Genomic DNA, 27,903 nt, shown 5'->3' with positions numbered 1-27,903 from the left:
TATACTATACTATACTATACTATACTATACTATACTATACTATACTATACTATATATTAATATATACTCTAAGGTGCCGCCCCCAGTGGCCACCTATATCCTGTTACCGTGCTTCTTGCCGTGCTTCCGGAAACAAAGAACGACCGGATCATCCAATAGGAGAACAACTGCATTTAAATGAGTATCGACAACTCTGGCTGACTGTGAGTTCCCTGTTTAGTCAACATTACATTAGTTCCTCCTTTAAGCGAAACTAACTTCTAGGACGTATGCTCAGAAATGTACTGTATTTTACTCGAGGACACATTTTTTTGTTGGTAAATAAATACATTTGGAGCCTCAACGGCCTCTTTTCGACAGCTGTTTGATGGGAACCCAAGAGGGAGAAAGAGGTAAGACGAAAAACCAGTACAGTAGCTAGCTAACATTAGCCGCTAACAACATACCCATTGTATTGCTGTTGAGGGAAATTGGTGAACGTTACATAGCTTTAGTTGACCAAACAACCAGTCGCATATTTAGGCATGATTTGGTGGCGTTTGCCGTTATTTAAAAGTATTAAAGGAGCAGCAAGACAGAACGAGTTTATTACATTTGTACAGAGTATCCAGGCAACAACCTTCTACTTACGATTCGAATAACTTCACTGTCTATAGGTATCTAAGGTTGTCTAATGGTTCATGGTTGCCAATACTACTACGAGTCATCCCTGATTCTCTCTCTTTTGCCGCTCTAGTCCCGCGACTAAACGTTGGCAAGTTGATGTCACCTAGGAGATTGTACTTTATCTGTATCAGAGCTTTCAAGCAGAGAAAACCCGCCAATCTGTCATACAGTATATTGTTCTTGTTGTACAATCAACATAATTACACCGTAATTACACATACAGTATGTATAATAAATGATCACAGGCATTCTAGGTCTAGTATTATCAGAGATCCCCTTTGGAGCAATTGCACTTTTGGCCTACGCACCTTTCAACCACCTTTTGAGGTGTGCATTCTAAAGTGTACAAATATATACATAATATATTATACACTTACATTTGTAGAATCTCAGAGTAACAAATGGATAGAATAATACAGATACTTTTACTGGGTAGAGTGACCTACTTGCTTTGTACTGGCCTATTGACATTAAGTTGGATTGTCCTGTTTTAAATCAATATAAACTAGAAAAAGTGCCCTTCTGGGCACAGGTCTCCACCAGGATAGGAATGTAGGACATTGCAGCTTGCCTTCATCTGATGGTTGGATAAAAGGGCAACAAAAGTAAACTAGGGAGTTGGCATACAAAGTTATCCACAGATCCGTGCAGTTAGAGGTAAAAACACTTTTCGGCCAGTTATAGCGCCACCTTGAGGCTGAGTTGAAATTGTTCATGTGGCATTTCTTCCTCGGCCTAGTGGGAATGTGCGTGCACAATTTCACGGAAATCACGCGATGTGTTCATGATTTGCAGCATTTTGTTTGAAACTGAGCACTCCTGTGAACTTTGGAAGCCAATCTTAACCAATCAGGATGGAGTCTGAGAAATCTGAAAGACCCGTTTCGTTGAATGGCTCTAGAGAGACTGTGTACCAATTTGCGCGATGTTTGACAAAATCTGTAGGTGTACTGTACTGTGGTTCATCGTTGGCATCCAGGGAGTGTGTGTGCAAAATTTGGCATCGACCGGGTTAACGGTGGCCGAGATTAGCTGCTCACGGACACACACACGGACGGACACACGGACGGACGGAGTGCAAAACATACTCTCCCCCCATGCCTTCGGCCTGGTGGAGACAATAAATTTGTCTTTTGGGTAACGAAATTTCTTTCTTATACAGATTGGGTGGATGTGGCGAACGATTTACTCAGCAAATGCCACATAAATCTCAGGCTAAGGAAGCTGACAGACTGTGATGCCAATGTTTTTGTTGCTCTGTATGAGAACATCTTGGGGGAGAAAGTTCCAGGTGAGTACTAATTTCCAACCCATAAAGTTGGCTAATTGAGCTTAAATGTAAGCTGGGTCATTTGCAAAGTTCGAGATTCCCCCCTTTTTTGTTAAGACCACTGTGCATGTTTAGAATGTTAAGAATGTGTCCTAAGAACTTCAAACCTGCCATCACAAGACTTTATTTAGGGGGCTATGTGAACAGGGCATATGTTTTCACGTCTTTTTAATGGGCATAATGGTCTACATGCAAACATGAAAGGATTTTTGAGCATTTGTTTGTATTGGTCATGCTATTTTTGTTTGTGTTTAGATTATATTGCTGCCCCGGGCAGTCAGGAGGATGATGTACATAACGTTCAGTCTGTGATCGACTCCCTGGCCCTGGACTACCTTCAGATAAGCCTATCACACATCACGGGTATGTCCCTTTGTACTGTTTTACTGTACCAACTAATTTGTTAAAATATCACCTGACTTCACAGATTATCAACCTTGTCTTTTGTATTATTGGGCCTTCCTCACTCAGAACCTGCATACCAATGACATCATCGATAGTGGTTCCAAGCTAATAGAAACTACAGTCTTTCTCTCCCTGGAAAGTTCAATCCGGTTTGAAATGACCAAACTGAAACCTTGATGATTATGTCACTTGTAGACATGTCTATGAACTGTCCGCAGACACAAGTAGGGAGTAGACAGAAATGCTGCCATCTTTCATGAGCACGGTAGGAGGAACAGTTACAGACAAGGCTGAAAGTTGGTGAAGTGGTCCTTTAACTGTCTGTGCCTGTCGGTAGTATTGTATGTAAGTATGGCTAAGACTACAGATTACCATAATCATTATGCTGTAGCCTTAGCCACACACAACACAAACCCCTTTGTACTGTAATGTTGGAGATCTAAAGGAAACCCCTAAAATAGTTTTCCCTTTGTGGCCGTAGGGGAAAATGTGGTCATAGGGGACAGAGAGTCCATCAAGAACCTCTTGGAAATCTTCGATGGCCTACTGGAATATCTCAACGAGCAGATAAGTGAGGACTCACAGAACGGAGGTATGAGTTTGATTCCTTTTTTTATTGTGAATTGTGATGCTTATTATTTCAGTGTGATTGAAAACCTTACTCTCAGTGCTATACTGACTGAGACACAAGGCTGGGTGGATAAGATCATCCATCTGTGCACAAGTCTGATCCAGACATAGGGCTGGGCTGGACATACTGTAGGACTGGGTGATATGGACAAAATTATATAACATGACATTTTTGACCAAATACTTTAATCGGTATTGTGACCATAATATATTGTGAAAATTATATCCTTTTTTTATGGCTCAGAATAATGGACGTGTTGTGATCTTGTAAGAGGCTATAAGATGGCCTAACTTTAAAAAATAATGTTTTAGTATAAAATAAGACTTAAGTGATTAAGACCAGGAAAATGCACTTTTTCATTTTTGGGATAAAATAACTTTGAAGCTGTGGGTGTTGTTTTGTTGTTGTGAATACAGAGCATTTGTGCTATTGTGGAAAGTTCACCGCAATCTCAGTGACATTGATGTGAGTTCTGCTGTGATTTGTACAGTGGGACATACCACCCACATCACATTAATTTGTCTCTACTCTCTATTGAATGTCTGTTTCTATGCTGTTTTGAATTTGTTTAAAATCTGAATTCATTCATTCATTACTACTTCGCTGTGTTTCTTCCTGGCTTTCTGTCTTAAGCCCAACACACACCGGCTCCGTCCGACGCGGCGCGTTGCCGCCTGGAAAATAGAACTGGTTCTATCGGCGCGTCAGGCGAGGCGTCAGCGCGCGTCGGACGCCGCCGGTGTGCGATAGGTTAATTAAAAATAATGGAGGCGGCTGTTTTGACGCGCGGTGGTCGCAGACGGTGTGTGATGGGCTTTACTCTCTCTTTCATTCTGCATTTCTCCACTTTCTTTAATAAGAACCGAATGACAATGTCATTGATGATGATGTCCTGCATGGTAGCATCAGGCCAGAGGCCCCTGAGGTCACAGAGCAGAAGGATGCCATGTTGGAGAGAGCATCCCAGTCTTCCAGTGCACAGTGAGTGTTTGATCAAGTTCATCATGCTTTTTTACTTTAACCACTTGTAACAATCGCCCTTCACACAGTAATGAAAATGATTAACTAAGGAAAAAAACAGGATTGTAGGCTTGGTCTGTATGCTTTATATAGAGATGCCACGAAAAGTAATTGACAAAATAAAACGGTTCTCAATTAAACCAATACACTTTACAAAAGACGTCTGTCCCCGTCTCTCCCTAATAAATAAACAGGAAAACAACAAACAATAATTACTTTCAAACCCCCTCACACCCCAAACAAGTCCCACAGTTCTCTGTAACGCATCGGGTTACAAACACAATGTCCAATAAACAATACCCCCCCCCCCCAAAGTCAGCGGAGCACCAACCCGCTCGGTATTACTATTAAATAAAGAATAAAGTCCGCGTCCGTCCTCTTTAAAGGAAGCGCACGCCCGCGATAGTCTATAACAGTTCCTTAATTGATCCAAGTTATCCAAAAAATGAAAAGTTCTTCCGCTCTAAACTGTACAAAGAAACCAAACGGGGTAAACCTTAGTTAGTAGTTATAATCCAACAGAACACGTTAGGATCGATCTCACCGGAATAGTTGTCTTGGTTAGTCTCCAAACAGCAAACACCGACAGGACTCGATTTATTTTTCTTTTCTTTTTAAAGTAAAAAAAATTATGTAAAAAGTGACCCTGGGTCACTATTTTGAAAGTGTTGTGTGGGCACACACAATGTTAATAATGGCTGCAGATACACGTGATTAAACTTATAGATAGATAAGATAATAATTCGAACGTGATCTGGCGCCTGGAACTCCTCTTTGTAGGCCTACACTCTGTTTGAGATTCCCCGCCTGCACACAACTTAAAGTATGAGATAGGAGAAACGAGTACGGTATGTATGTATTACTCCAGAGTAGACCACTGGTTGAGAAACAGTGCCTTAGTACAGTGTTTCACAATATTTTTAGCTTGAGACCCAAAAGAAGATTATTTTTTTAATCTGAACCCAAACTAGTGAAAATAGACTTATCTACAACTCAGATGCAACACGTGAGCTTCTAAATCACCTATTTTCACTAACTAAAAAATAATATATGCAACATTTTTGAATAAAGACTAAGAGAAGAGGAAGCGATGCGTGGTCCATAGTTAGCAGTAGCTCATTGGAGCTGGTAGGTAAACATATTTAAGTTCCTTCCCTTGTAGTAGTTGGCTGATATCCAAGTGTGAAAGGTGAACTTAAAGTAATTCTGAGCCATAAAAAGCCTTTATTATCATGGATTAGAAAGGCAAAAGTTTTTTTTTAAACGACCTACACGTTTCTGCTAGAGAGTCTTCATCATCAGGGTCCGAAATTGGGGTTATTTTCCGTGACCCACAAATGGGTCCCTAGTACTCCCTACCCATTGTTTGGAAAACAGTGCCTTGTCTTAGTACATGACTCTCCCACTGTGCGTTTATCAGTGTCGGTAGTTCTGTTGACACAATGGCTAGTTAGGTAGCTCTGCTCAGCGCTCACCAGGGCCATTAATTCATTTCTAAACAGAAAGGCGGATCTGTTAGCTGTCCAATGTTTTTTTTCCTTCGTTACATTGTTGCAGTCTAAGTACACTACAGTATACTGTGCTCAGTGCTGTCTTTTAAATGTGTTTATATTTTGTATTCTTTCCAATGATTACAATTAAAGTACAGTATTTGTGTTCTCTGCTGGTGCTCCAATGATGCAGAGTAACAACGAAAGAATAACAAATAATAAAAGCAATGGTTTGATGTGCAATCATGCCATCAATAGAGTTTATTTGATCCAATCTGCATTTCTAAGATCCTTTCTCAGGGCACATCAGGAATGAGGAACCTCTAAAATACATTAGTACAAAATGTATTGAAGGGAGTACTAAATCATTTATTTTGTAAAATATTTGACCACATGGAATCTGTAGAGAGAATTATATATATTTCCCTCTTACTGTGGTGATTGTTGTATTCATGTTGTGTTGTCTTATCAGTGGAAAATGACTTAAAGACTTATTATTATATACATTATAGGTTATCTGACTGGATGAATAAATGATAGGTCATCCTTACTCTTCTCTCTCAGGTCCACTGTCCAGTCCAGTAAACATTCCCTGCATTCTTGGAATGCAGAAGAGACGGGATCGACCAATGAACTCATTGGGCTGGGAGATACTGCACGGACGTTCACAGCCAAACAAGAAGGTTAGACCCACAAACATGATGAGCTTTTTTTCTTAAATTAGCTGTCAAACCTATAAGTATCTTATTGTCTTTATGCACATTTTGATGCCACCTAAATAAAGTGTCATGGATATAAAACACACAATTTCATACATTTCTTGAATATTCATTTCTCATTACAGCATCAAATATTTAAGGTCTGTTTTCAAGCAGTTTTGCATTAAATCACTGGTGTGTAGATATGTAATATATTGTATCAAATAATGCACATTTGTGTAGCAGTTTATCTGATTTATCAATAGGTTGTTTGAACATATTTATAATTTCATGATTTAGTTTGGCATCAGCAGACATCAACTCACACAGTGTCGTACTTACTTAGCTATTGAATGAAGTGCATTCATTCTTTTGTTCCCCCTACAGCAGTCGTGGCGGTCCCTCCCTCGTTGTTGGAACCTGTCCCCACCTCTGACCCTCTAGACACCCAGGCATCTCTACTGAGGGAATCCCTGCACCCAGCTGCCATCCCTTTACAGCCCCCTTACCAGACCACGACGCCCCACAGGCCTGACGCAGCCCCGTATTCACCCAGCCAGTATCCCCTTGCCAACGGGCTAAGTCACAGACACACAGAAGAGGAGGCCGCTCCCATCACTACAGAGGTGAGCTTGTACTATGAACTTTACCAACAGTATGCCAACCATTTACATATTTGTTTATTTAGTTTTGCTTATTACGTGGGCATAATTTGGCATCTTCTTGAGATCTTAAAAAATGACTGTACTGTAAGTTTATAATGCTGCAGTGTGGCCATGGACTGTTTAGTACAATAATAAACCTTATGTGTGTGGTTAGCACATGCAAACCACACACATAAGCACACTGTCCTCTAGTTTGGGTAGTAAATGTTGTATTACTCCTGGGTTCATTCAATGACGACAACTTTTTAAAAGGGCAGGCATGAGTAATCAAGCAGGGAAATACGATTTGCTCATATCATTACAAATGTTAATCAGTGTTATTGTCAATATTCCTGCTGTACAGAAATATAGATTTTCCATTGCTTTAATAGTACATCATAAGATTAATTTAACCTCCACTCAGTTTGATGACTTGCATGAACCTGCCTCTCTCACTTATCCACATTCTCTTAGAACTCAAGGCAAATGGCAAATACAGTTTATACAAATGGACAACAATCTCCTATCCTGTGCCACTCTCCTGGTGAGTGAAAATGGAAAACAATGGATACTGAATCAAGATTTATCTCAACTTTGTGCTTGACATAAAATAGTTTTTATTTTATTACCTTATTTGTTCTGTAGGGAAATTTATGTTTTCAGCTTTGGGTGGTTGCTCACATGGTTATGATTATGAAGAGTGCTCATGGGGCAGCATTTAGGGGTTAAGGGGATAAGTGTCTCGCTTGGGGGAACTTCGATCATATACCAGGCCTGGGTGACGAACCAGTAAACTTTTTATTACCAGATGGCATCTCTAGCCACTAAGCTACAGCTGCCAATTTTACATGTATGTGTTTAAAATGGTGCCATTTGCTTAATTTACTCTTGAAAGCAGAGCGATAATACTATTTTAACTTATTTAGACCTGAGGCCGATTTCACCTTCTAAAACCTAACCCAGGGGTCGGCAACCGGCGGCTCTAGAGCCGCATGCGGCTCTTGAGCACTCCCCTGGTGGCTCTCTGTAGCATTACAAAAAAATCGATGAAAATGTATAAAGTTTATTTTTTCACATTTTTATTTTTCATTTATGGTTTCTGTAGGAGGCAAAACGTGACAGAAACATTCTTAAGTTTCCCAAATTTGTAAAAATGTGTAGAATAAATATTAAGTTTCAATAATGTCAACTAAAATTCGCGTCATAGCATGCGACGCATGCTGCGCGCCAGACACTATTATAAACAAACCGGTGGGTGTGTGAGGCTGGTGCCTGCTACGCTATGGCTTCTACAGGGAGAAAAAGAAAGATAGCAGACGAAAACAGAGGATTTAACAATTCGTGGACAGACGCTTATGCCTTCACAGCCAATGCAGATGGATTTCCTGTATGCTTGATCTGCAGTAGCCCATGACGCAACAGCAGCCTGTTTTCGCAATCGCAGTCCAAACGTGTATATAAACATTCCGATTTCAAATATAAGGTCCTCGCCACATGTGCCACGGGGGTTAGAAATTTGCTGGTACAGTGATTAGCATTGCTGCATCCCGCGTTGTTTAATAAAAAGCATTTTTATCCGAGCGCCCCGGCTACTTTTCTCAAACGGGGTTGGGAAATCCACAGTTGCACACCGGTTGGGGGCGCGTAGTTGAAAGCCAATGGCAAAATAACAGCTCGGATAAAAATGCTTTTTATTAAACAACGCGGGATGCAGCAATGCTAATCGCTGTACCAGCAACATTTTAACACCAGTGGCACACGTGGCGAGTACTTTATATTTGGAATCTGAATGTTTATGTACACGTTTACAATGTAAATGTAGCGATTGCGTAAAACAGGCTGCAGTTGCCATGACGCACCATGGCTAAATCTGCAGTGACAAACTTATCAAACAATAAATAAAACGTGGCAAGCCGTTCAGACGGTGACTACAGTATATGAAGGAGTCATATAGACGTTGAAGGAGTCATATAGACGTATTATCTCCCGTGTTGCAACGAAACTATAGCAGCAGCCAGCATGAGTGGTGGAGTAAGCTGCGATCCACTTCTTAAAAGTTAGTTTGCTGACTTTGCTCCCTTCTGCTTTCTTCAGCAGTTCTGCGACTGCAACAGCCCTCTTTCTCTCATTCATGCAAACTTAGCATGCTTTCCCTGGAAATGTCTTTCAACGTTACTTTTTTATTGTTTGATAGTTTGTCACTGCAGATTAATAAGCATACAGGCAAATACCGATATTGTAAACCTCCCAAAACACGACACACTTGTGTGGAAAACATGGAATGCTCTTCCAGACAATTACGGAAGCGCACTCGCCTATATTAGTTTGCATTGCACAGTGCGCTCAGTGCGCTATTTCCGAACGTGCCCGTAATGAAAGTTAAACCATAGCGCACTTTTTATTTTGATAGATAGGCTAATATCCACTTGCAGCCCTTTTGTCTTCATTATATAAGCATTTTAAGGCTTACATTTTTGCGGCTCCAGATAGATTTTGAATAAATTTTTTTGGTCGAAAATGGCTCATTCAACATCTTGGGTTGCCGACCCCTGACCTAACCTAACCTAAAAAAAAAAAAACATGTATAGCAACAACTAGGTAGCTCCTGGATTCAAAGGTATAACAACATATAGGTTTCACCAGGTACAAATGGGTTATTAGTATTGGAAATATAATTTTGTTTTGCAATCAATTTGGCATTTTAGATGGTTGCTAATATAAGGTCTTGTTCCTGAAATTCTGTCTGTGGGTTTGTGTTTGCATTTTGTGTGTTCTTAAAAGAGAAAAATCTATTAATTCCCAGTTCTGAGTGAGAAGTCTGCCTCCAGTCGTCAGAGAACCAGGGGAGTGGAGGACGGTGAACAACTAAAGGTACAGTAGAACAGAATCTCTTAAGGTTTATATCATAATTCAAAGGTTACTGAGAGCTTTGGAAGCCGTTTTGATTGTAATGGCTTTTTTTATTCCTATCCTAATATAACTGCACCACGTCTCTGTGTGTACGTATGTGTGTAATCCACGTAACTCACATGTTCCACAAGTGCAGAGCCCGGCCTTGAGCCGGTGGGATACACAGAACCAATTCAAGCCTGCCCAGGCTCTGGACAGGGCCCAAATATTATTGATCACCCCTAGATCTCCATAAAGAGCTGGCCTGTTCTGACATCACAATGATGTACTGACATCGGCATAGACTCCACATTTGCGCAAGCCTGACAAAGAACTCCATATATGGGCATAAAAGGGACAGAGACATAATAACTGGGTGGGGCATGCATTTCCAACTTTCATCGCTCCAAGTAGGCCAGTGCCCAAGGGGCTCAGCTCTAGTTCCTTTAATTTCTCCCCTTTCCCCATTCTCTTGTTTGTTTTTCCCCGATCCTTTCCAGTGGCATCTCGTACTCTGGGGCCTTTTTAGTAATTTCAACTATTTATGTCTACAGCCAACTAACGGTGGTCCCAGGAGGGTCTTGTTCCGCACCCAGCCAGACGTGCTCTTCCTCTCCCTGTCGGACCATGTGGGGACCACAGCACAAAGCACAGCCGCGTATGAGGACAAGGAGGATGTAAGCCCCACCCTACACCAACAGGACAGTCGGCCTCCATATGAGGAAAGGAACGGTCTCAGGTGAGATTGTCAGGCAGATATTTTGGAGAGGCCGTTTAATATTGAATAAAGAATGTTATTGCTGTATCTTGCATCATACATTGGTCTGCTGGTCTCGAATGCTCTTCCACGGGTCTTGAGGGCTACTATTTGTACAAGCATTTGCCGATGTTATATTTTATTTCCATGCTTGTGTTATTTGCTCCCGTTTGAGATTAATTGTACAGACCTTTTCTGTTCTATCTGCCAAGCGCCCCCTTGTGGATAAAACGGAATACTGTCATAAACATTACAACTGCTTTAATGTCTTGTTTTGTTTTTAATCCATTTAGGCCTAAGGCCAATTCTAAAAACGGCTTCTAAAGCCTTACCTAAGCTTTCTGAAAAACTTCAAATATTTATATAGCAGCATCACTTTTTTGTAATTTTTGAATACTGTACAGAACCCAAATATGGGTTCCCGGCCTGAGGGGGTAAGACACCAAAAGGGGTTCACTGTATGTTAAACTTAAGCACTTTGTGAGTTGTCTCTGTGTATATAAATAAAATGTACTTACTCACACATCGTTGATTTTCTATGTTTCATGTTTTGTACGAGTAGCAGTATCCGAGTGGGGGAGGACAATTCCAGGGAGCCTCTGTCCTTTCATGGACAGAAGAACAGGCAGGCGGAACAGGAGCTACAGGACATGTCACAGAAGCTGTCCCGACGACTGGAGGACCTTGACCAGGTGGGTACATTGTTTCTCTGTGTGGTGGTGGGGGTGTTTTGACAGGCATTTCAAAGCATAGCTGACATGTTTTTTATTTGCAAGTAAACATTATGATGTATATCATGAAGTTTTTCTGCATGTGATGCATTTGTTAGCTATTACTTGTATAAGTTTCGCATAGTATTTTCCTTTCCTTACATTTAATTTGTTAAAAGAATTTTGATTTCATTAGTGTGTGTGTGTGTGTGTGCGCGCCAGCGCGCTCGCACACACACACACACACACACACACACACACACACACACACACACACACCGTATATCTTTTTTACTAGCCTTCAATGATGTGCATTTGGCTTTAACTTCATGTGAATGTATGTGTGTGTGCTTGTTTTGGTATTCATGTAGATGCTAAAGCGAGCGCTGGGTGAGAGTGGTGAGTCCACTGACGTCAGAGAGGAGGACACACAGTCCCACCACAGTGACAGTGTCATGGAGTGTCGCAGGACCACCGGACCACACTCAGGTTCCATTTCTAATTCTCTGTCCTATACTGCACGGTGCACACGGCACACACACTTTCTCATGCTCTGTAGTCTGTCCAGTTAAAATTTCTGCTTTCTCAAATGTTTCTGGATGGTCATCACTGTGTCTGGGGTTTTACATAGAGTTTGCAAGTCAATTGAACAGTATGCAAATGTTATCTGTGAGCTGCGGCTGAGGAACACAGTAGAGCGATAACCCATCTAGCTGTGTATAGATAAAGCTGGTGGGTTACTCCTATCTTTGGCAAACAACACTAGGATGTTACTGAAATTACGTTATTCTTGTGTTTATATAAGCATTGATATAATAGGGCATAGGTGTGAGAAAATACCCTGAATTCTAAAGTTCCTTACACTTTGCCTCGAACCCTCTGCCAGATGCATCTCAGCTTCAAGCCGCTCACCGGACACGTTCCCTGTCACCATCTCCACCGCGGCCATGTCATTCCCTGCAAGGACAGCCAGAGGGCAACTCAAGGGAGGCACTGAGCCTGGATGACAGGAGACAAGCCAACCTCACTGCTCCTATTCGAACACGGCGACCAGATCTACGACACAAACACAGTCACAGGCGACACAGTGAGGTATGGGTAGTGACAGAGGGTATTTGTATTTATTTATTCAGCACAGTATAAAAACAATACAGTGAGCATATAAATATGGGCTAAAGTGCTAGGCTGAGGCAAAATAGCCCAAGACTATTAAACATTGTAGTATTGTACAAGAAATATAGTGTATCCAGAATACATGATTGCAGTATATAAAACAAGAACAAAACAAAAAACAACATGATTAGAATACTTGGGTGGGTGAGGTATTTCTGGAATTAATTGAAAACAATGCTGAACTGGTAGCTCTTGATTCAAATGATGCATATATTCTATGTTTACTGGAAGATGAATGTTCCAAAAAACAACAATAATTATTAATTAAATGTCTGACTGTTAATGTCTCAGAATGTGCAGTTTTGATATGCTTGTCACTATGTGCCAAGCGTGCCTGTATATTTTCAAAGCTGTGATCAAAGCTTGTAAAATGTGAATACATTACATGCAGCTTAACTAGCAGTGAAGTTCTCTCTCTCTCTTTGCAGCTGGTGAATAAGGCCTATGAGGAGGAGCTGAAAAGGCTTGAGAATAGAGAACGGGCAAACTTGGCGAAGGAGCGACTCAAAGCCCAGGAAGCTGTAAGTAACAGAATGATTAAGAGGTCCAATTTGACCAACCCGTACTGAAAGAATACCTGCAAAAAATGGGATTTAGTCATTACCCGAGGTCCGAGACATACGGGAGCCGCTCCGAACATACCCGGGAGTCACTTCTTGTGTTTGGAACCGGAACTGGCTCCGGTTTGGTTTGGACCCTGGGTATTTTCGGATCTCAGGCTTACCTGAAGACCTCTAATGCGAGCTTATGGCTACTTTGACCTATGACCTTGCTGAAATAAAAACTGTCTGTATGCTAAGGAGCGGGAGTACAGAGAAGCTATACTAGAGGACATCCCCCAGACCCCCAAACTGGACCCAGCTAAAAGACGAAGTCTTCAGTCGCCCCGCACCAGGCAGACCACACAGGAACGCAGGCGATGCGACTATCCCAGGAAGACTCAGCCAAGTAAATCAAGATTTTCTGTTTCCCATTCTCTTGAGACTTTGTGGGTGTGCATAACAGAAAACCATTTTTAAAACTACAACCTTATGAATTGAAAAACTAAACAACTCAGTGATTGAAGCTACACTCATTAAAGTAAAGACAATAATTTGATTACGGAAGCATCAACAATCATCTTTTTCTTTTTTCCTTTCTCTGGCTGACAATCTGATTCTCATTCATTCCTGCTCTTCCCCTTGCAGTGAAGGTGAAGGACAACGACCTCCTCCCGACCCTCTTGGAGGAACTCCCCCATCTTCACATCTCGCCCCATACCATGGGCCGTATGTGGGAACAGCAGTTGGAGCAGGTGGACAGACTCCACGCCATCTCCTCCTCTCGCAGCCCCCACCGCAGCAAGCTCTCCAGTCAGGTAGGAAGAATCACATCTTTAATCACTATCTCATACTATATCACAAGCTTATCTCTCAAGCTTAAATGCTTTTTTGGAAAAAGAATTGGCTAGAATTACATGCCCAAAATTGGGATGCCAGGTTGAAAGTGGTTAATACCTCATATGTTGTGCACTTACATAGCTTGCGTGTTGCCATAGACGCTCGCTATCATAAGGGATTTGGCCAGAAAGAGGAAAGAACCATAATTATAATAGAAATATGAATAAAATGAAGATGTGGATAACACATGCACATAATAAATCGTGAAATGTAATGCATATCTAAAGACGGGCAAAATACCATGTGGTGCAGGAAGTGCCTCAATTTTGTCAGTGTTAGTGCATTGATGTGACATTTTGTCATCAGTGGCATATTTCCATTAAGTGATAAAATATTTTATACTTCCAGGTGGAGGAAGCTCAGAAAAAACATGACCTACTGGTGGAAATCATCCACAAAGAGCAGGAACACAACAAGCGCCTGGTGAGCCAAGGTTCTTTTTTACTTTGTACTCTCCTTAGAGGGGGAAAAAGAGTCTCTGCGTGGGAGCTTGGTTGGAGGACATTTTTGCAGCCACTGGTTATTATTAAATTAAAACAGCGCTCAGCAACTCGCTTAAGGGAGATTGCGCCCTCTGGCGTGATCACAGAAGCATTACATCATACACTCACAAACAATGTAATTGGTTGGGTATGACCACATGGGCGCCTGACCCCTCCCTCTCTCACAGGTATCAGGCGCGTCCTACCATGTTGTCGCCATTCTATTGAATCTTCTCACGTGAGAAGGAGCATGCTACAAAGTCTAGAGCTTTCTTAAGTAACGTTTACCGGACAAGAGGGGATCTTGGCACCACAAACAACACTGAGAACAGCTTCTACTTTGCGGTTTTACGAAAACGAACTACTACTACTACTACACTAATTTCGTGGCTTTGGGAAATTGCTTGAATTAGTTTTCTACTATATCACTTGGAGACGGGGAACGTCGCCATTTGATAGCCCAGCAACGGCAGCGGCCTGCGAAGAGCCATGTCTGATGCTGTTCCTGCATCCAAATCGGCGTCCCGGCGTCGTCGACGGAAGGCTAAATCCGACGCCGCGGCCCCGGTTCCACAGAAACACTGTGAGAACTGTCCGAGATGGATGTCTGGGGAGGACGCACACGAGGAATGCGTGAAGTGCCTCGGTTTAGAGCATGCCGTGGACGCCGTCCACAATCCTGGGCAATGCTCTATCTGCACCGACATCCCCAAGCCCCGGTTAGCCCGTAGGCTAGTCAGGGCTGAAGCCTGCTTGAGGCCTGGCTTCGCGACCATGTGCGGGACATGGAGGGGCTCGCAAAGGAGCGTGAGAGGCACGCTCACTCCCCTTCCCGCTACTCTGAAAGTGACTACGCTGACCCTCCTACCGCCGAGGGATCCGGTCGAGCAAGCGCTGAAGCCTCGGCCGACGATGGAGCAGCGGACCTCGACCACTCCCCCCCCCCCCCCCCCCCCCCCCCCCCGCCAGCGAGCGAGGCCCTCGGAGGGCCCGCCAAAGCCGAATAAGAGACACCCCGACGCCGCTCACGACGCAGGGGAATCCATGGGAGAGGAGGAGGAGGGCGAGGACGACGGCGAGAGTTCCGGCTCCACGTGTAACAGATCCGACTGCTCGGGGTCTGACACGGGATCCTCTGACTCCGACGGTGACGAGGAGGCGGCGGAGGCCCTGTCTCGGGAAGAGAAGCGGCTCAGAGCTGCCCTCCTGGCCGGAATGGAGAGGCGCTCCGCAGCTAAAACTGACACCGCACCTCCGACTGACACCGTACCCCAGACCGCGGCTAAGCCACGAGCCGAGGCTGCGGCCCCCACCGAAGCACAACCCCCGAGTGCGCCACTGGCATTGGACGCCTCCAGTCTCATGGAGGTTTTCAAAAAAGCCACGGTGAGGTGCAAGCTGAAATGGCCGGCTGAGGAAGCCCCACAAGTGGCGGAGGACGGCACATTGTGGGACGAACTCAACGACGAGGAAGAGAAACCTTGCCAGAGACAGCTGCTCCCACTAGCCAAAGGCTTCGATCGCATACTCGGGCTATCCTGGCAAGCCCCCAGCTCTTTCACTTTCCCCCCCGAACATAAAAGAGACCTGGACTGCGCAGGAATGAAAGACGCCGGTTTGGAGGCTGTGCCGCCGATGGATAAAAGAGTAGCTAGACATCTCCTCCGCGGGAAAATAGCGTCTCAAAAGGAGGACCCTACATTTGTCCTCCCCATCGACAAGGACATGTCCGCTGTCGCTAAGAAGACATACAAGTCCCTGACCAAGACGGCCAAGGCCATGAACGCAATATCCCTGCTCCAGGGATCGGCCACCTACATTTTGAAGAAAGTAGGAGACGCTCCGACACCGGACAACATGGCAGAGCTGAGACGCATTCATAAAGAAATCATGCGCCTCACTAAGTACAACGTTGGTCTGACTGGCCAGGCCATGGCTGGCATCGTAATCCTGGAAAGGTTCCGTTGGCTCAACTATTCTCCACAGCTCACCACAGCAGAGAGGAACGTTATTCTGGATCAGCCGCTGGTCCAGGACAATCTGTTCTCGGGGACCATGGCCAACCTGACGGCCCGCCTGGAGACGGACGATGTCTCCCATCTACCCCACGTTCTGGGCACGGGACTTTGCGGAGTGGCCACGGGCTTCACGCCGCCGGAGAGAAAAAAGAGAAGGTTGATGGAACAGGACGTTTTAGCGAAAAATGTCGCGTGTCATGCACCTTTCCACAGTGTTGTTTTTGCAAATGTTCCAGAGATAACTATGCAAAATACTGTATTTCCTCCTGCTCCCGCAAATAAAAGATTTGTGTGAAACAAAAAATGTTGTATCATTGCCAGAACATGAAGGGTATGAGTCTACTGCGCGGTTGTACGCTAAAGCGTCCCGCGACAGTAGAACAAAACATAGTCTCGGCGACAAGGCTTTCGGGCCTTGTTGCTGTTCGACGGGGCCACGCCAAAATTTATCCCGAGGCTTCAGTAGCAAGGCCTTTGGGCCTTGTTGCTGTTCGACGGGGCCGCCACGGCAGAATTTATCCCGAGGCTTCAGTAGCAGGGCCTTTGGGCCTTGTCGCTGGCCTCAGCCCAGTAGAGGGCAGCAACCTTCCACGGACGTTCTCCGATCGAAGGAAGCTAGGGAAAAACCCCGCCCGGCCGTTGGAGGGCGCCACTCTACCACAAAGCGGTACAGTGACGCTGAGCCCGCTTGCTCGGTGCTTTCCAAAATGGGAAGAATGCAGAGCGCACCCCTGGGTCCTAAAGACCATTTCGAAGGGTTACAAACTGCAATTCTCCGCGGAGCCTCCCACGTTCGAGAAAATAATTTTCTCTCAAGCGAATGGGCAGGCAGCCGTCATCCTACGGGAGGAAATACTCTCCTTATTGGACAAAAGGGCTATTCAAGAAGTGACGCCGGACCAGAGCATGAACGGATTCTACTCGAGGTATTTTCTGGTGAAAAAAGAAAGGGGGGGGCATGCGTCCTATACTGGACTTACGTGCTCTAAACAAATACCTCAAGAGATTCCGTTTCAAGATGTTGACAAATGCGGCGCTGTTGCGCATGATGCGTCAGGGAGACTATTACACCAGTATAGACCTCAAGGACGCTTATTTCCACATTCCAATCTACCCACCACACAGGAAGTTCCTGCGTTTCGGGTACGAGGGACGGGTTTACGAATACCTAGTCCTGCCTTTTGGAATGTCCCTGAGTCCCAGGGTTTTCGTGAAATGCACGCAAGCAGCAATTGCCCCCCTGAGACAGCGGGGGATCCGCATCGCATGTTACATAGACGACTGGGTCACCATGTCGGACTCACAACAACAGGCGGAACTACACACCAAATGGGTGGTGAGTCACCTTATTTCATTGGGTTTCAACATAAATTACGAGAAGAGTGTATTAATGCCGACGAGGTCTATAGACTTCATAGGCATGACACTGAACTCGGTATCGTTAACAGCTCGCCTGTCAGAGGAGAGAGTGAACTCAGTCATGGCGTGTGCTTCACTGTTCCAAGTGGGACGCAGGGTCCCGTTCCGGACGTGCAAAAGGATGGCTGGTCTCATGGCGGCGGCCTTAACTGTTATACGGCTAGGCAGGTTATACATGAGACCCTTTCAGAGATGGATGCGGTCACTGAGGATACCGGAGCACCATCAACATCGTTCAGTCATAGTACAACGAGAATGTACTTGGCTCTACTACGGTGGAAAGACAGGTGTTTTCTTTCCGAGGGCGTGACCATGGGTCTAGTGGTCTCGAGGAAGATGATCACCACGGACGGCAGCCTGATGGGCTGGGGGGCCACCCACGAAGGCAGAGCTGCCAGGGGGGTGTGGCACGCCAGTCAGAAGGCGGCGCACATAAACTATTTGGAGCTGATGGCGGTTTTTCTGGCCCTACGACACTTCGAACCGCTGATCAGAGGGTGTCATGTCCTGGTGAGGACAGACAACACAACGACCATGTGCTACATAAACAAGCAGGGCGGACTTCGGTCCGACACGCTGCATGCACTGGCTCATCGGCTGACGCTATGGTGTCACAAACGACTGAGGTCGGTCAGAGCCTCCCATGTCCCGGGGGTTCGGAACCTGGGGGCGGACCTTCTGTCCAGGGGCGGGTACCACTACGTAGAGTGGTCCCTGCACGACGCAGTAGCTGCTCAGATCTGGGACAGGTTCGGTCTACCACGGGTGGACCTTTTTGCCTCGGAGGGGAGCGCGAAGTGTCCGCTGTTCTTCTCCATAGCAGGCACGCCGCCTCTGGGCCTGGATGCTCTGTCACACGATTGGCCCAGGGGACGGCTGTATGCTTTCCCCCCTCTGTCACTGATCCCTCCCCTCCTGGAGAGGGTGAGGACCGAGGGTCTGTCGGTGATTCTGGTGGCGCCAGCATGGGGCTCGTGGAGGTCAGAGATTACTCCTCTACTATACGACCACCCGTGGCAGCTTCCGCTACGCAGGGATCTCCTGACGCAGGCGGGAGGAGAGATATTTCATCCCCGACTAGAGCTGACCTGTGGGTCTGGCCCGTGAGCGGATGAATCTCGATGCCGAGGGCCTTCCTCAGAGTGTTATCGACACTATTCAGAGCGCTAGAGCCCAGTCAACTAGGACAGCCTATGATGGGAAGTGGCGCGCATTTGAGGAGTGGTTTTTACGGGAACGGGCGTCAGTAAGAGTCATTTTGACTTTTCTCCAGAGCTTGATGGACAAGGGATTGGCTTTCAGCACTATAAAAGTGTACTTGGCGGCCATTTCGGCCTGCCACGTCGGTTTTGACAATGACACCGCCTGGAAACACCCTTTAGTGCGTAGGTTCATGACTGGGGCTTCCCGCCTCCTTCAAGTACCTAAGTCAGTGGTCCCTACGTGGGATTTGGCTCTGGTGTTGGACTCCCTGTCCAGGCCAACTTTTGAACCGTTGGAGACGGTGGGGTTGCAGTTCCTGTCTTTAAAGACGGCACTGCTGTTGGCACTGGTGACTGCTAAGAGGGTCAGTGACATCCACGCTTTCTCGGTGAGCGAGGAGTGTGCTCGGTTCTCTGATAATAGGACGAGGGTGGTCCTCCGGACGAACCCTGCATTCGTGCCCAAGAACCAACTGGCCGATCGCGTGCCAGTGGATTTGGTGGAATTCTGTCCGCCTCCTTTTGCCTCTGTGGAGGATGAGAGGAGACATACTCTGTGCCCGGTAAGGGCTCTGAGAGTCTATATGGATAGGACAGCGACTGGCAGGAAGACGACACAACTGTTTGTCTCCTGGGGCCCCAGATCTTTGGGGAAGGCTGTATCCAAAGTGAGGATTTCACAATGGATAGTGGAAGCTATAGAGCGGTCGTACTCGAGTAAAGGGCTGCAGCCTCCACTGAGGGTGAGGGCGCATTCTACTCGTGGCATGGCGACATCCTGGGCCCTTTGTAAGGGGGTTTCCATTCAGGATGTGTGTAGAGCAGCAAGTTGGGGGTCCTCTTCAACTTTTGCGACCTTTTACAGACTGGATGTGACAGCGGCGCCAGTGGCGCGTGCGGTCTTGAGTGTAGCTTCTTAGTGGGAACAAGGGTCCCTTGGTTCCTCAGGCTCTAGGTTCAGTTTTTCCTCTCCCTCTCGCCGTAGGCAAGGGGATGTGCTGATAATCTCGTTCTATGGAACTGTAATGGACTGTCAGAACCTGGAGGGATGTGTTGACACTCCGATGGCCTTTGACGTGTTGATGACCGTCAGGAGGTTTTTTGATGTGAGAGGTAGATCTTCTACTCTCATATACCTTGCAAACAGTGGGTCTGGACCCTTACGACTCTGGGTCTGGACTTTGTGATAACAAGAAGGGAGTGCATTATGTCTCCCTTAAGCGAGTTGCTGAGCGCTGTTTTAATTTAATAATAACTGGTGGTTACGAACGTAACCCAGGTTATTTAAATAAAACTAGCGAAGCAACTCGCAAAAACGCCCTTCTTGTGAGCATGCCTCATGAGAAGTTTCAATGTTATCTTGGAATGGCGACATTCCAAGACAACATGGTAGGACGGTGGCGACAACATGGTAGGACGCGCCTGATACCTGTGAGAGAGGGAGGGGTCAGGCGCCCATGTGGTCATACCCAACCAATTACATTGTTTGTGAGTGTATGATGTAATGCTTCTGTGATCACGCCAGAGGGAGCAATCTCCCTTAAGCGAGTTGCTTCGCTAGTTTTATTTAAATAACCTGGGTTACGTTCGTAACCACCAGTTTCCCCTGTCCCAGCCATAGGCTAGCCAATGGCGCCATCTAGTGGATCAACTAAAAACACAAGTTACCGGTACTCAAATTAAATCCTTGGCAGTGTGGACTTTAATACTTCTTAAAAGAAAAAGACCATTACTGCATCAAACTATACTACAAAAACTGATCAAACTAAATTGTCAAATAATATAAGAGGCAAACATTTTGAAAATAGCCGACCTACAAGCTTCTAGATCGGTCCTCAGTTCAAATATGGAATAAACAACCAACTGGACAGTGTCAAGCTAAGATTTCTATCTTCCAGAGGGATTTTAAAGACCGTATCCAGCAGCAGAAATCAGCCCAGAACAAACTTAAGGAACAGAGGCAGCAGGTTGCCCGAGCCAAGAAGTACCACAGTGACTACCATGTGCAGTTCCGCGCCCGCCTCATGCGGGCACGCTCCAAGGAGGAGAGGGTGGGTAGCGGGTGCATTATTTTTATTCGCTTGTTTTTCATCACACCATTCATTTGTATTTTCTAGTAGTGTAATTTAGCTTGCAACGTTGCACCACGAACCAGTTTATTGTTATAATCTTAGTGACTTAACTTGGTTTGAGGTTGTACTGTATATAGCACTAACCTTTTAGTTTTGTCAATGTCAACAAACAACCCTCTTGTTCTTACCATTGTATTGTATCTTAGTTGATCTCCTGTATTAAAAGACGTAGGTTATTTTTGGGTGCATGACAATAGCTATTTTACACCTGTGGCATTAGTGTACAACTAATGCACTGATTCCAGTCATTCTAAGATGCACTGATCAGTTAACACTAGCAGCAAATGGCCATTTCTATGTACAGAAACAGCACGACTATATTGCATTGGCAATCATCATTATAAGAGATGATGAATACCACAGACTTGCATATCACATTCATAGTCATGTCAGGTAATTCAAAGGGCTTTACATACGTTTACATTGCCAAAGTGGAACAATTCAATCAAAACAAAATGTATGTACTATGTATGTAGTCACATACTCCCCAGTCCCCACAACCCCCAGCTATAACATAAAGAAAGGGAGAGTACAGTGATTAAACGTACTTTGAACATTCGTCTATAGATGTTTCGTCAGGTGTTTGAGGAGGGCCTGGAGCTGCAGAAGGCTCGACTGCGGGAGCAGAGGGCCTACGCCAGGGAGCAGCGTCTGGAGCACCAGCAACGACACCAGGACCAGATCAAGTCCATGGAGAACTACTACAAGGACCAGGTTGGAGAGAAACCTCCATGAACAGAAACACATAAGACACAGTGCCACTTTACACGGTCCATTTCCGACACAGTAGATGCCAGTTATAGGCTTCTCCATGTGGAATCTAGCTGCTACATAGCACCCTACAATAAGAGTAATTTATAGAAAATAATAACATTAAATTGCATGTTTTCACATTGAAGAAAAAGGAATCCTTGATCCTGCACGTTCCGCGCAGCATTGATCCCATCACCAAGTTACTTGGTGTCACAATTGATGAGTGCTTGACTTGGTGGGATCATATTGATACTGTTGTAAAAATGGGGCAGGGTTACACGCAGATGTTCTCCCTGTGTTACACCAAATGTGAAAGCACTAATGCCTGTGTTACCTCCTCTTTTTTTTTGTCAAATATGTTTTTATTGAACAGATTATAAATTATTACAAACATTATGATATGAAATACTTTTTTTATGAAACAAAATTAAAGAAAAAATAAACAAGACAAAAAAGAGAAAGAAATCCCTTAACCATCCCACCCATACTGCTCAGTGACACTGCATACTATAATAAGATGATAGAAAGCTCATGGAAAACATCTGAAAAGAAAATGGCGTACAGTCAACCATATCAATGGTATCCTGTCTATTAATCGTTTCTACTCAGGTAATGGACAAGGGGCAGCCAAACCTTATCAAACTGGCTCTCCCTGTATCTCAGGAAATACCTTATTCTCTCAAGATGAAGTGTACTAGTCATTTCATTTAACCAGTGCTTAAATGCAGGAGCCTCCTCCTTCTTCCAGTGTGTCAAAATTAGTTTTTTCGCTGTAATCAGACCATATGAGAAGAGTTGTTTCTGTGCTCTTGTCAACATAGGCATGGAGTCTGACAAACCCAGAATTATTAGTACAGGATCGGGGTCAATATAAATACTCAAAATATCAGAGAGCGTCTCAAATATCTTAATCCAATATCTTTGTATCCGAGGGCAAAGGGCGAAGCTATGAAGAAGATTTGCATCTATTGTATTACATTTGTCACAATGCGAAGAAATATCTGGGTATATGTTATGTAATTTTAATTTGGAATAATGGAGTCTATGTATGACTCGAAACTGGATAAGGCAATGTCTGGAATTGATAGAGCACGCATTAATTTCTTCAAGGCTGTCTTCCCAGAGCTCGTCTGAAATTGAAGTCCCCAGCTCATTTTCCCATGCCAGCTTAATAGCTGATGTAGTAGGTAGGTTTGCCACTTGAAATGATTCATAAAGATGTGACACCCTCACGTCTGGTACTGTATTATTAAGAAGGAACCTATCTAGGGATGAAGGTGTAGCTCTCTCAAAAGTGGGAGAAAAGTTACGGATGTAGTTCCTAACCTGTAGAAACCTAAAAAAAGTTACTCCTAGGGAGTCTATATTTTTCCTGCAGTTGAGCAAATGAGGCAAAAGTTCCACCCATATATAAGTCTCCAATTGTGCGTATACCCAAACCCTTCCACTGTGCAAACGTATCATCCAGTTGGGATGGTAGAAATGAGGGGTTATCAGCTATAGGGAGCAGAAAAGATAGTGAGTTGTTCCTAAAATATGTTTTGATTTGTTTCCAGATTCTTATCATACTGTGAATAACAAGGGATCCATTGTAAATGGATTTATCTAATTTCACGGGGGATAATATTATTGAACTTAAACAGTATGGGCGACATTTCTCCTGCTCCCATTGTAGCCAACGGGGAGGTTCAGCTGTGTTGTTTAACCAGGCCGAAATTGCTCTAACATTGGATGACCAGTAATATAGGCAGAAATCTGGCAGAGCAAGCCCACCAACCTGCTTCGGTTTACATAGATGGGATTTTTTTATCCTATTTACCTCCTTTTTAATAATGTGAGTATTGTACGGTTGTGTGGTCCTCTGCTGCTAAAAGAGATATTTAAAAAACTATAGCTAGCACAAAATAGAGCTGCAAGATTAAAACTAATGTTGCTAGGATGCACCACAGTTTAGTATGTCTAACTGTAGAGGCTAAATTAAATTCTAGTCTTATAGAATTTCACAGAAATGCAATCATTTAGGGAAAGCCAGATTTCTACCGAAATCAATTATTTAGTTCAGGTCTAAAACATAGATATCAAACTAGACAGGTAAGCTCAGGGTATTTGGATATTCCAAAACCAAATACAGAAACACTTCTGTACAAAAGCTGTCATTTATCGAGCCACTCAACAGTGGAATCTGTAAACATAAAACAAATCAAAAGTAAATACTCTTTAAAAAAATCTCTTAATAAACATTAATGGGAGAGATCACACAATTGGATTGATGTGCTTTTGTACATTTAACCTATATTATCTATATATCTTTGGTATTTTAATGTAATTGTAATTTGGATTTAGACTGACAAGTGTCAGTTGTTGTTTGTATATTGTATTGTATGTTGTTTTTGTGTGGACCCCAGGAAGACTAGCGACCATGGCAGTGGAAGCTAATGGGGATCCGAATCCCATTGAGTTATACAGTAGTTTAATGAAACCCAGCTGTCAGCCTGGCACGCATGAGAAGCTCAAGTTTAGTTCCCCTTATTTTGTGCTACAGTACTGATTGATTCTAAGTCGGCCTCATCATTAAGCAGCACTTCATGCTTTTCCCCCCCTGTTCAGCACTGAGTAGGGTCTACTCGGGTATTACACATAATAATAAACAGATCCGGGACCTGAGGTAATAGAATCTGAACCAATCCGGGCCCAATTGACCATAATAAAACACAGACCCGTACAGGTCTCGGCATTGTCCGGTATTTGCTCTTCAGGTAGATCGGCGAAGACTTACTGTAATTCAGACACAATTCAGATAAATTATTGTATTGTGTTGTAGTAGTATAGAAATGGAGTAACTTACACACAATACTAGTCTACAGAGAACTGATTGCTACTTTGACCATACATGGTTTCCTTTTGCTCTTGCATCATATCCTCCCGAGTACAATAATGTAGGAATATTCAAGTTGTGATATGGACCTTCTTTTGCAGTTCTCGTTGTTGGCTGAAATGCTTGCAGAAGAAAGGCACGAGGTCCAGGTTCGAAAAAAGGCCCAAGAAAAGGTAAACGTCCAGGGTGTGATTACACCATCTGTATGGAAGTCAAAACGAAGCCTAGTTGTAGCATAGATGGGGGGCAACTAAGTTATGACTTGCACACTACTAAATATTACTGTGTTGCACCACATAACATGATGAAAACGCAGCTGCATGTGTGATATTACAAACCCTTGATCTGGAATAGCAGTTCTTATAGTAGAGTGGCATAAGCTCTTTTAGTTACATATTATAATTATTAATATTATTGGTCTCATTGTGTAGACTCTACAAAATACTTTTATGGAGAGTCTACAACATCTTACATAGTTTAGTGAATGTACAATGTCATTTAGTAGCTACCTGGCATTTAGCAGACACGCTTGTATAGTCTGAAGAGATTAATTCCAGACTGGGGCACAGAGATCTGCTGAGCTTGTAGATGTGCTATTTTTGGCTAACCCAGCATAGGGATGCTGGGGTTCAAGTGGAAAAAACATATAAAACATAAAAAAGGATAGTCTTTTTCAATCTGTTCTAACTGGAAACTGGTAGGGGGACATAACAAAATTGTATGTATTGTATTCTATTCTATAAAGTAACAATGTAATTCAGGGGTGCCATGGATGAAAAGGTTATTTACAGGGGTGCTCTGAGCCAAAAACATTTGAAAACCACTGCTATGGGGGTTGGATTATGTCCTGAAGCTAACAAGCCCATGGTATAACAGCTGCTTCTACTCGCACTGTACATTTTATGTCACATTTGTACAACTGTCTCCCTCTTTTGTTTGGTCCCTCGAGAATACTGGAGAAAACACTTGTTTACTCCTCTCTTCCGTCTGTCTGTGCAGTCTCTGCAGAAGATGAAGCGAGAGCTGCGTTCCAGGATGGAGCGTGAGATCGGTGAGCTGCAGAAGACCGTGATTCAGAACGACGAGGATGACTACTTCAGAGACCTAGAGGTCCAGAGGCTCCGTGGCCGTGTTCAAATGGCCTCCTTTCAGTACAACAACAGCTGTCTGCACTGACCCAGTAGTTGGGGAGCAAGAGTGCATTTTCTGCTCCATGTGAAATACTTGTTTAAATCTTTAGTTTGCTTTTTTTACACTAAAGAGAGGATGCAGTAAGAGACAGCATCATCACTAGAAATCCAACACAGAAGGTACGACACGTCCTTGTGAAAATGACTTTTCTGGCCTCTTCCTTTTTAGTTTTTACCCAGAAAAGAAAATGGATATTTAAAAATCATATGAGATCCAGATTGTCATAGAATTGAATCATGTTTATTCAACAATTTTAAACAAAAACATGGGCTAAAAGTCAAGGTGTACGTATCTGGGTAAACCCAGTCAGTTGCCTTTTTCCCTATTTTATTTTTCAAAAAATAGTGCCTACGGTAATAGAAGTGTTTTCATGAATGCACACCCAACCAATATGTACGTCGCTAGGCTATTAGAACACTCTTCCTCTCACCTGAGCTGCTACCTTGGACCAAGTCCTTCTCTTCCACTGTTTTTAATACTTGATTATTTAAGAATGACCTAAAACGACTCCCTCACTGTGCGTTTGTGTGTGTGATGCTGTTATTAAATTGTGTCTTCTAGCAATACATTCTAATACATTACATTCAATACATTTTTCTTTTCCCAACTGCGACCATTGTGGGTAAATGGATGCAACGCTAATGCTGAGAATGAATGTCACACTGTCAGGATTTACGTTCCTTATGACTTCCTACCTACCTTTATGCTGGATGCCTTCCGTACCATTTTAACTGTGCCAGGGACCTATTTATTTAACTCTCTTTTTTTTACTAACTTGGTTGTGCTTTCTGATCACCAGGGGGTGGTCATAATCAGATTTCTGTAATGTTATCCATCTTGATTATATTTAAGTATTATCAGGTTGTCTAGAATTGTATCAATTGTCCAAATATTAAGAGATCTAAAAGCTTTATTGTAACAGACGTACAATGGAATAAGCTGATTTGGGGTGAACATATTAATCAATTAAATCCAGAATATGCTGTTTTAATAAAGATTTTAGAAATGAATGAAACATTGTTTTCAGAAAATACCAATTTATATGATCACAATGCAAACGATACCAATATTGTGGATTCTGTCTAATCGACACATAAATGCCCCGTCATCCTACTACTGTATTTAGTGTGACTCTTTTCACTCTTTAACATTGTATTATATCAAAGAGAACAGGTATAGGTTTTATACATTTTACAAATGCAAAACAAGAAAGGACAATGTTGGTGCTGTAAGTGATGTATTTTGGTTATATAAAACATTTGTTGTTGAAAAGTTAAAAGCTCTGTATTCTGATGTTAAATCATTGCTATAGAGTATAGACTAGTGTTGGTTCGGTAACGAGTATGCCTATGTCTCCAGTGCAACAGTAAACATAAAATACATTGTCAGGTGGGTTGCCAATTTAAGGCAAGTAAATCTATGAAAAAAAAGCACCTTACCCCAAAGAAATTGCAACAAAAGGTTTCTCAACAGTTTTTTGTAGTATTAGGTGTCCCTAATAACATACTAAAAGTTTACCAAAGTTTGACCACCCGAAAGGTGTTATTTTCAAGATTGCGTCCAAGATGGCCTAAAAACCATTAAAATAGTCTAACTCCTTCATTATTCATCCTAGACAAGTACTTTTTGTGTCTAACCCTATGTTTTTGGGGTCTAGGAGTCCATTGAACTTCTTCAAATTGCAGAGATACAATTAGATAATTGTGAAATCCAATATTGTGTTTGTGACTATGTTAAAACCCTCTGAAATAGTCACCAGTTTCAAGTTAACTAAACTAAATATTTAATAAATGTCTGAATATTTATATATTTTTTGGAATAAGGTTTCAAGATATCCTCAAAACACAACAAAACTAATAGTCACAATTTTCAGTAATTCAGTAATTCAGAAGAGAATATTGTCAGTTGATAGATAATAGCCTACATGATTGCAATATTGAAACGTTTTGGATAGCTCGGTGGATAAACTTTGGCTCAAA

At 43.4% G+C, this 27,903-nt stretch overlaps 1 protein-coding gene across 3 annotated transcripts; it reads left to right on the top strand.

The window, feature by feature from the left end:
• Nucleotides 1-207: 207 nt before the first annotated feature.
• On the top strand, nucleotides 208-26,934 carry LOC310858627 (centrosomal protein of 95 kDa-like). 3 transcript variants are annotated; one of them, XM_083764820.1, is made up of 21 exons: nucleotides 208-392; nucleotides 1,829-1,957; nucleotides 2,252-2,359; nucleotides 2,883-2,993; nucleotides 3,893-4,013; nucleotides 6,107-6,225; nucleotides 6,631-6,866; nucleotides 7,359-7,428; nucleotides 9,688-9,755; nucleotides 10,328-10,512; nucleotides 11,093-11,222; nucleotides 11,612-11,729; nucleotides 12,127-12,332; nucleotides 12,842-12,934; nucleotides 13,214-13,361; nucleotides 13,601-13,770; nucleotides 14,201-14,275; nucleotides 20,872-21,024; nucleotides 21,673-21,819; nucleotides 24,835-24,906; nucleotides 25,733-26,934. In XM_083764820.1, exons 1-21 carry the CDS (start codon nucleotides 368-370, stop codon nucleotides 25,907-25,909), a joined length of 2,661 nt encoding a protein of 886 aa, XP_083620946.1. In that variant the 5' UTR covers nucleotides 208-367; the 3' UTR covers nucleotides 25,910-26,934. The 3 variants fall into 3 exon arrangements, with proteins under 3 accessions (XP_083620946.1, XP_083620945.1, XP_083620944.1); XM_083764819.1 differs by having other exon boundaries at nucleotides 6,628-6,866; nucleotides 11,096-11,222; XM_083764818.1 differs by having other exon boundaries at nucleotides 6,628-6,866.
• The last annotated feature ends 969 nt before the right edge of the window (nucleotides 26,935-27,903 follow it).

Source organism: Protomyctophum parallelum (assembly GCF_964188405.1).
Source record: "Protomyctophum parallelum genome assembly, chromosome: 5".
Lineage (NCBI taxonomy): Eukaryota > Metazoa > Chordata > Actinopteri > Myctophiformes > Myctophidae > Protomyctophum > Protomyctophum parallelum.
This window is presented reverse-complemented; position numbering and strand designations above follow the sequence as displayed.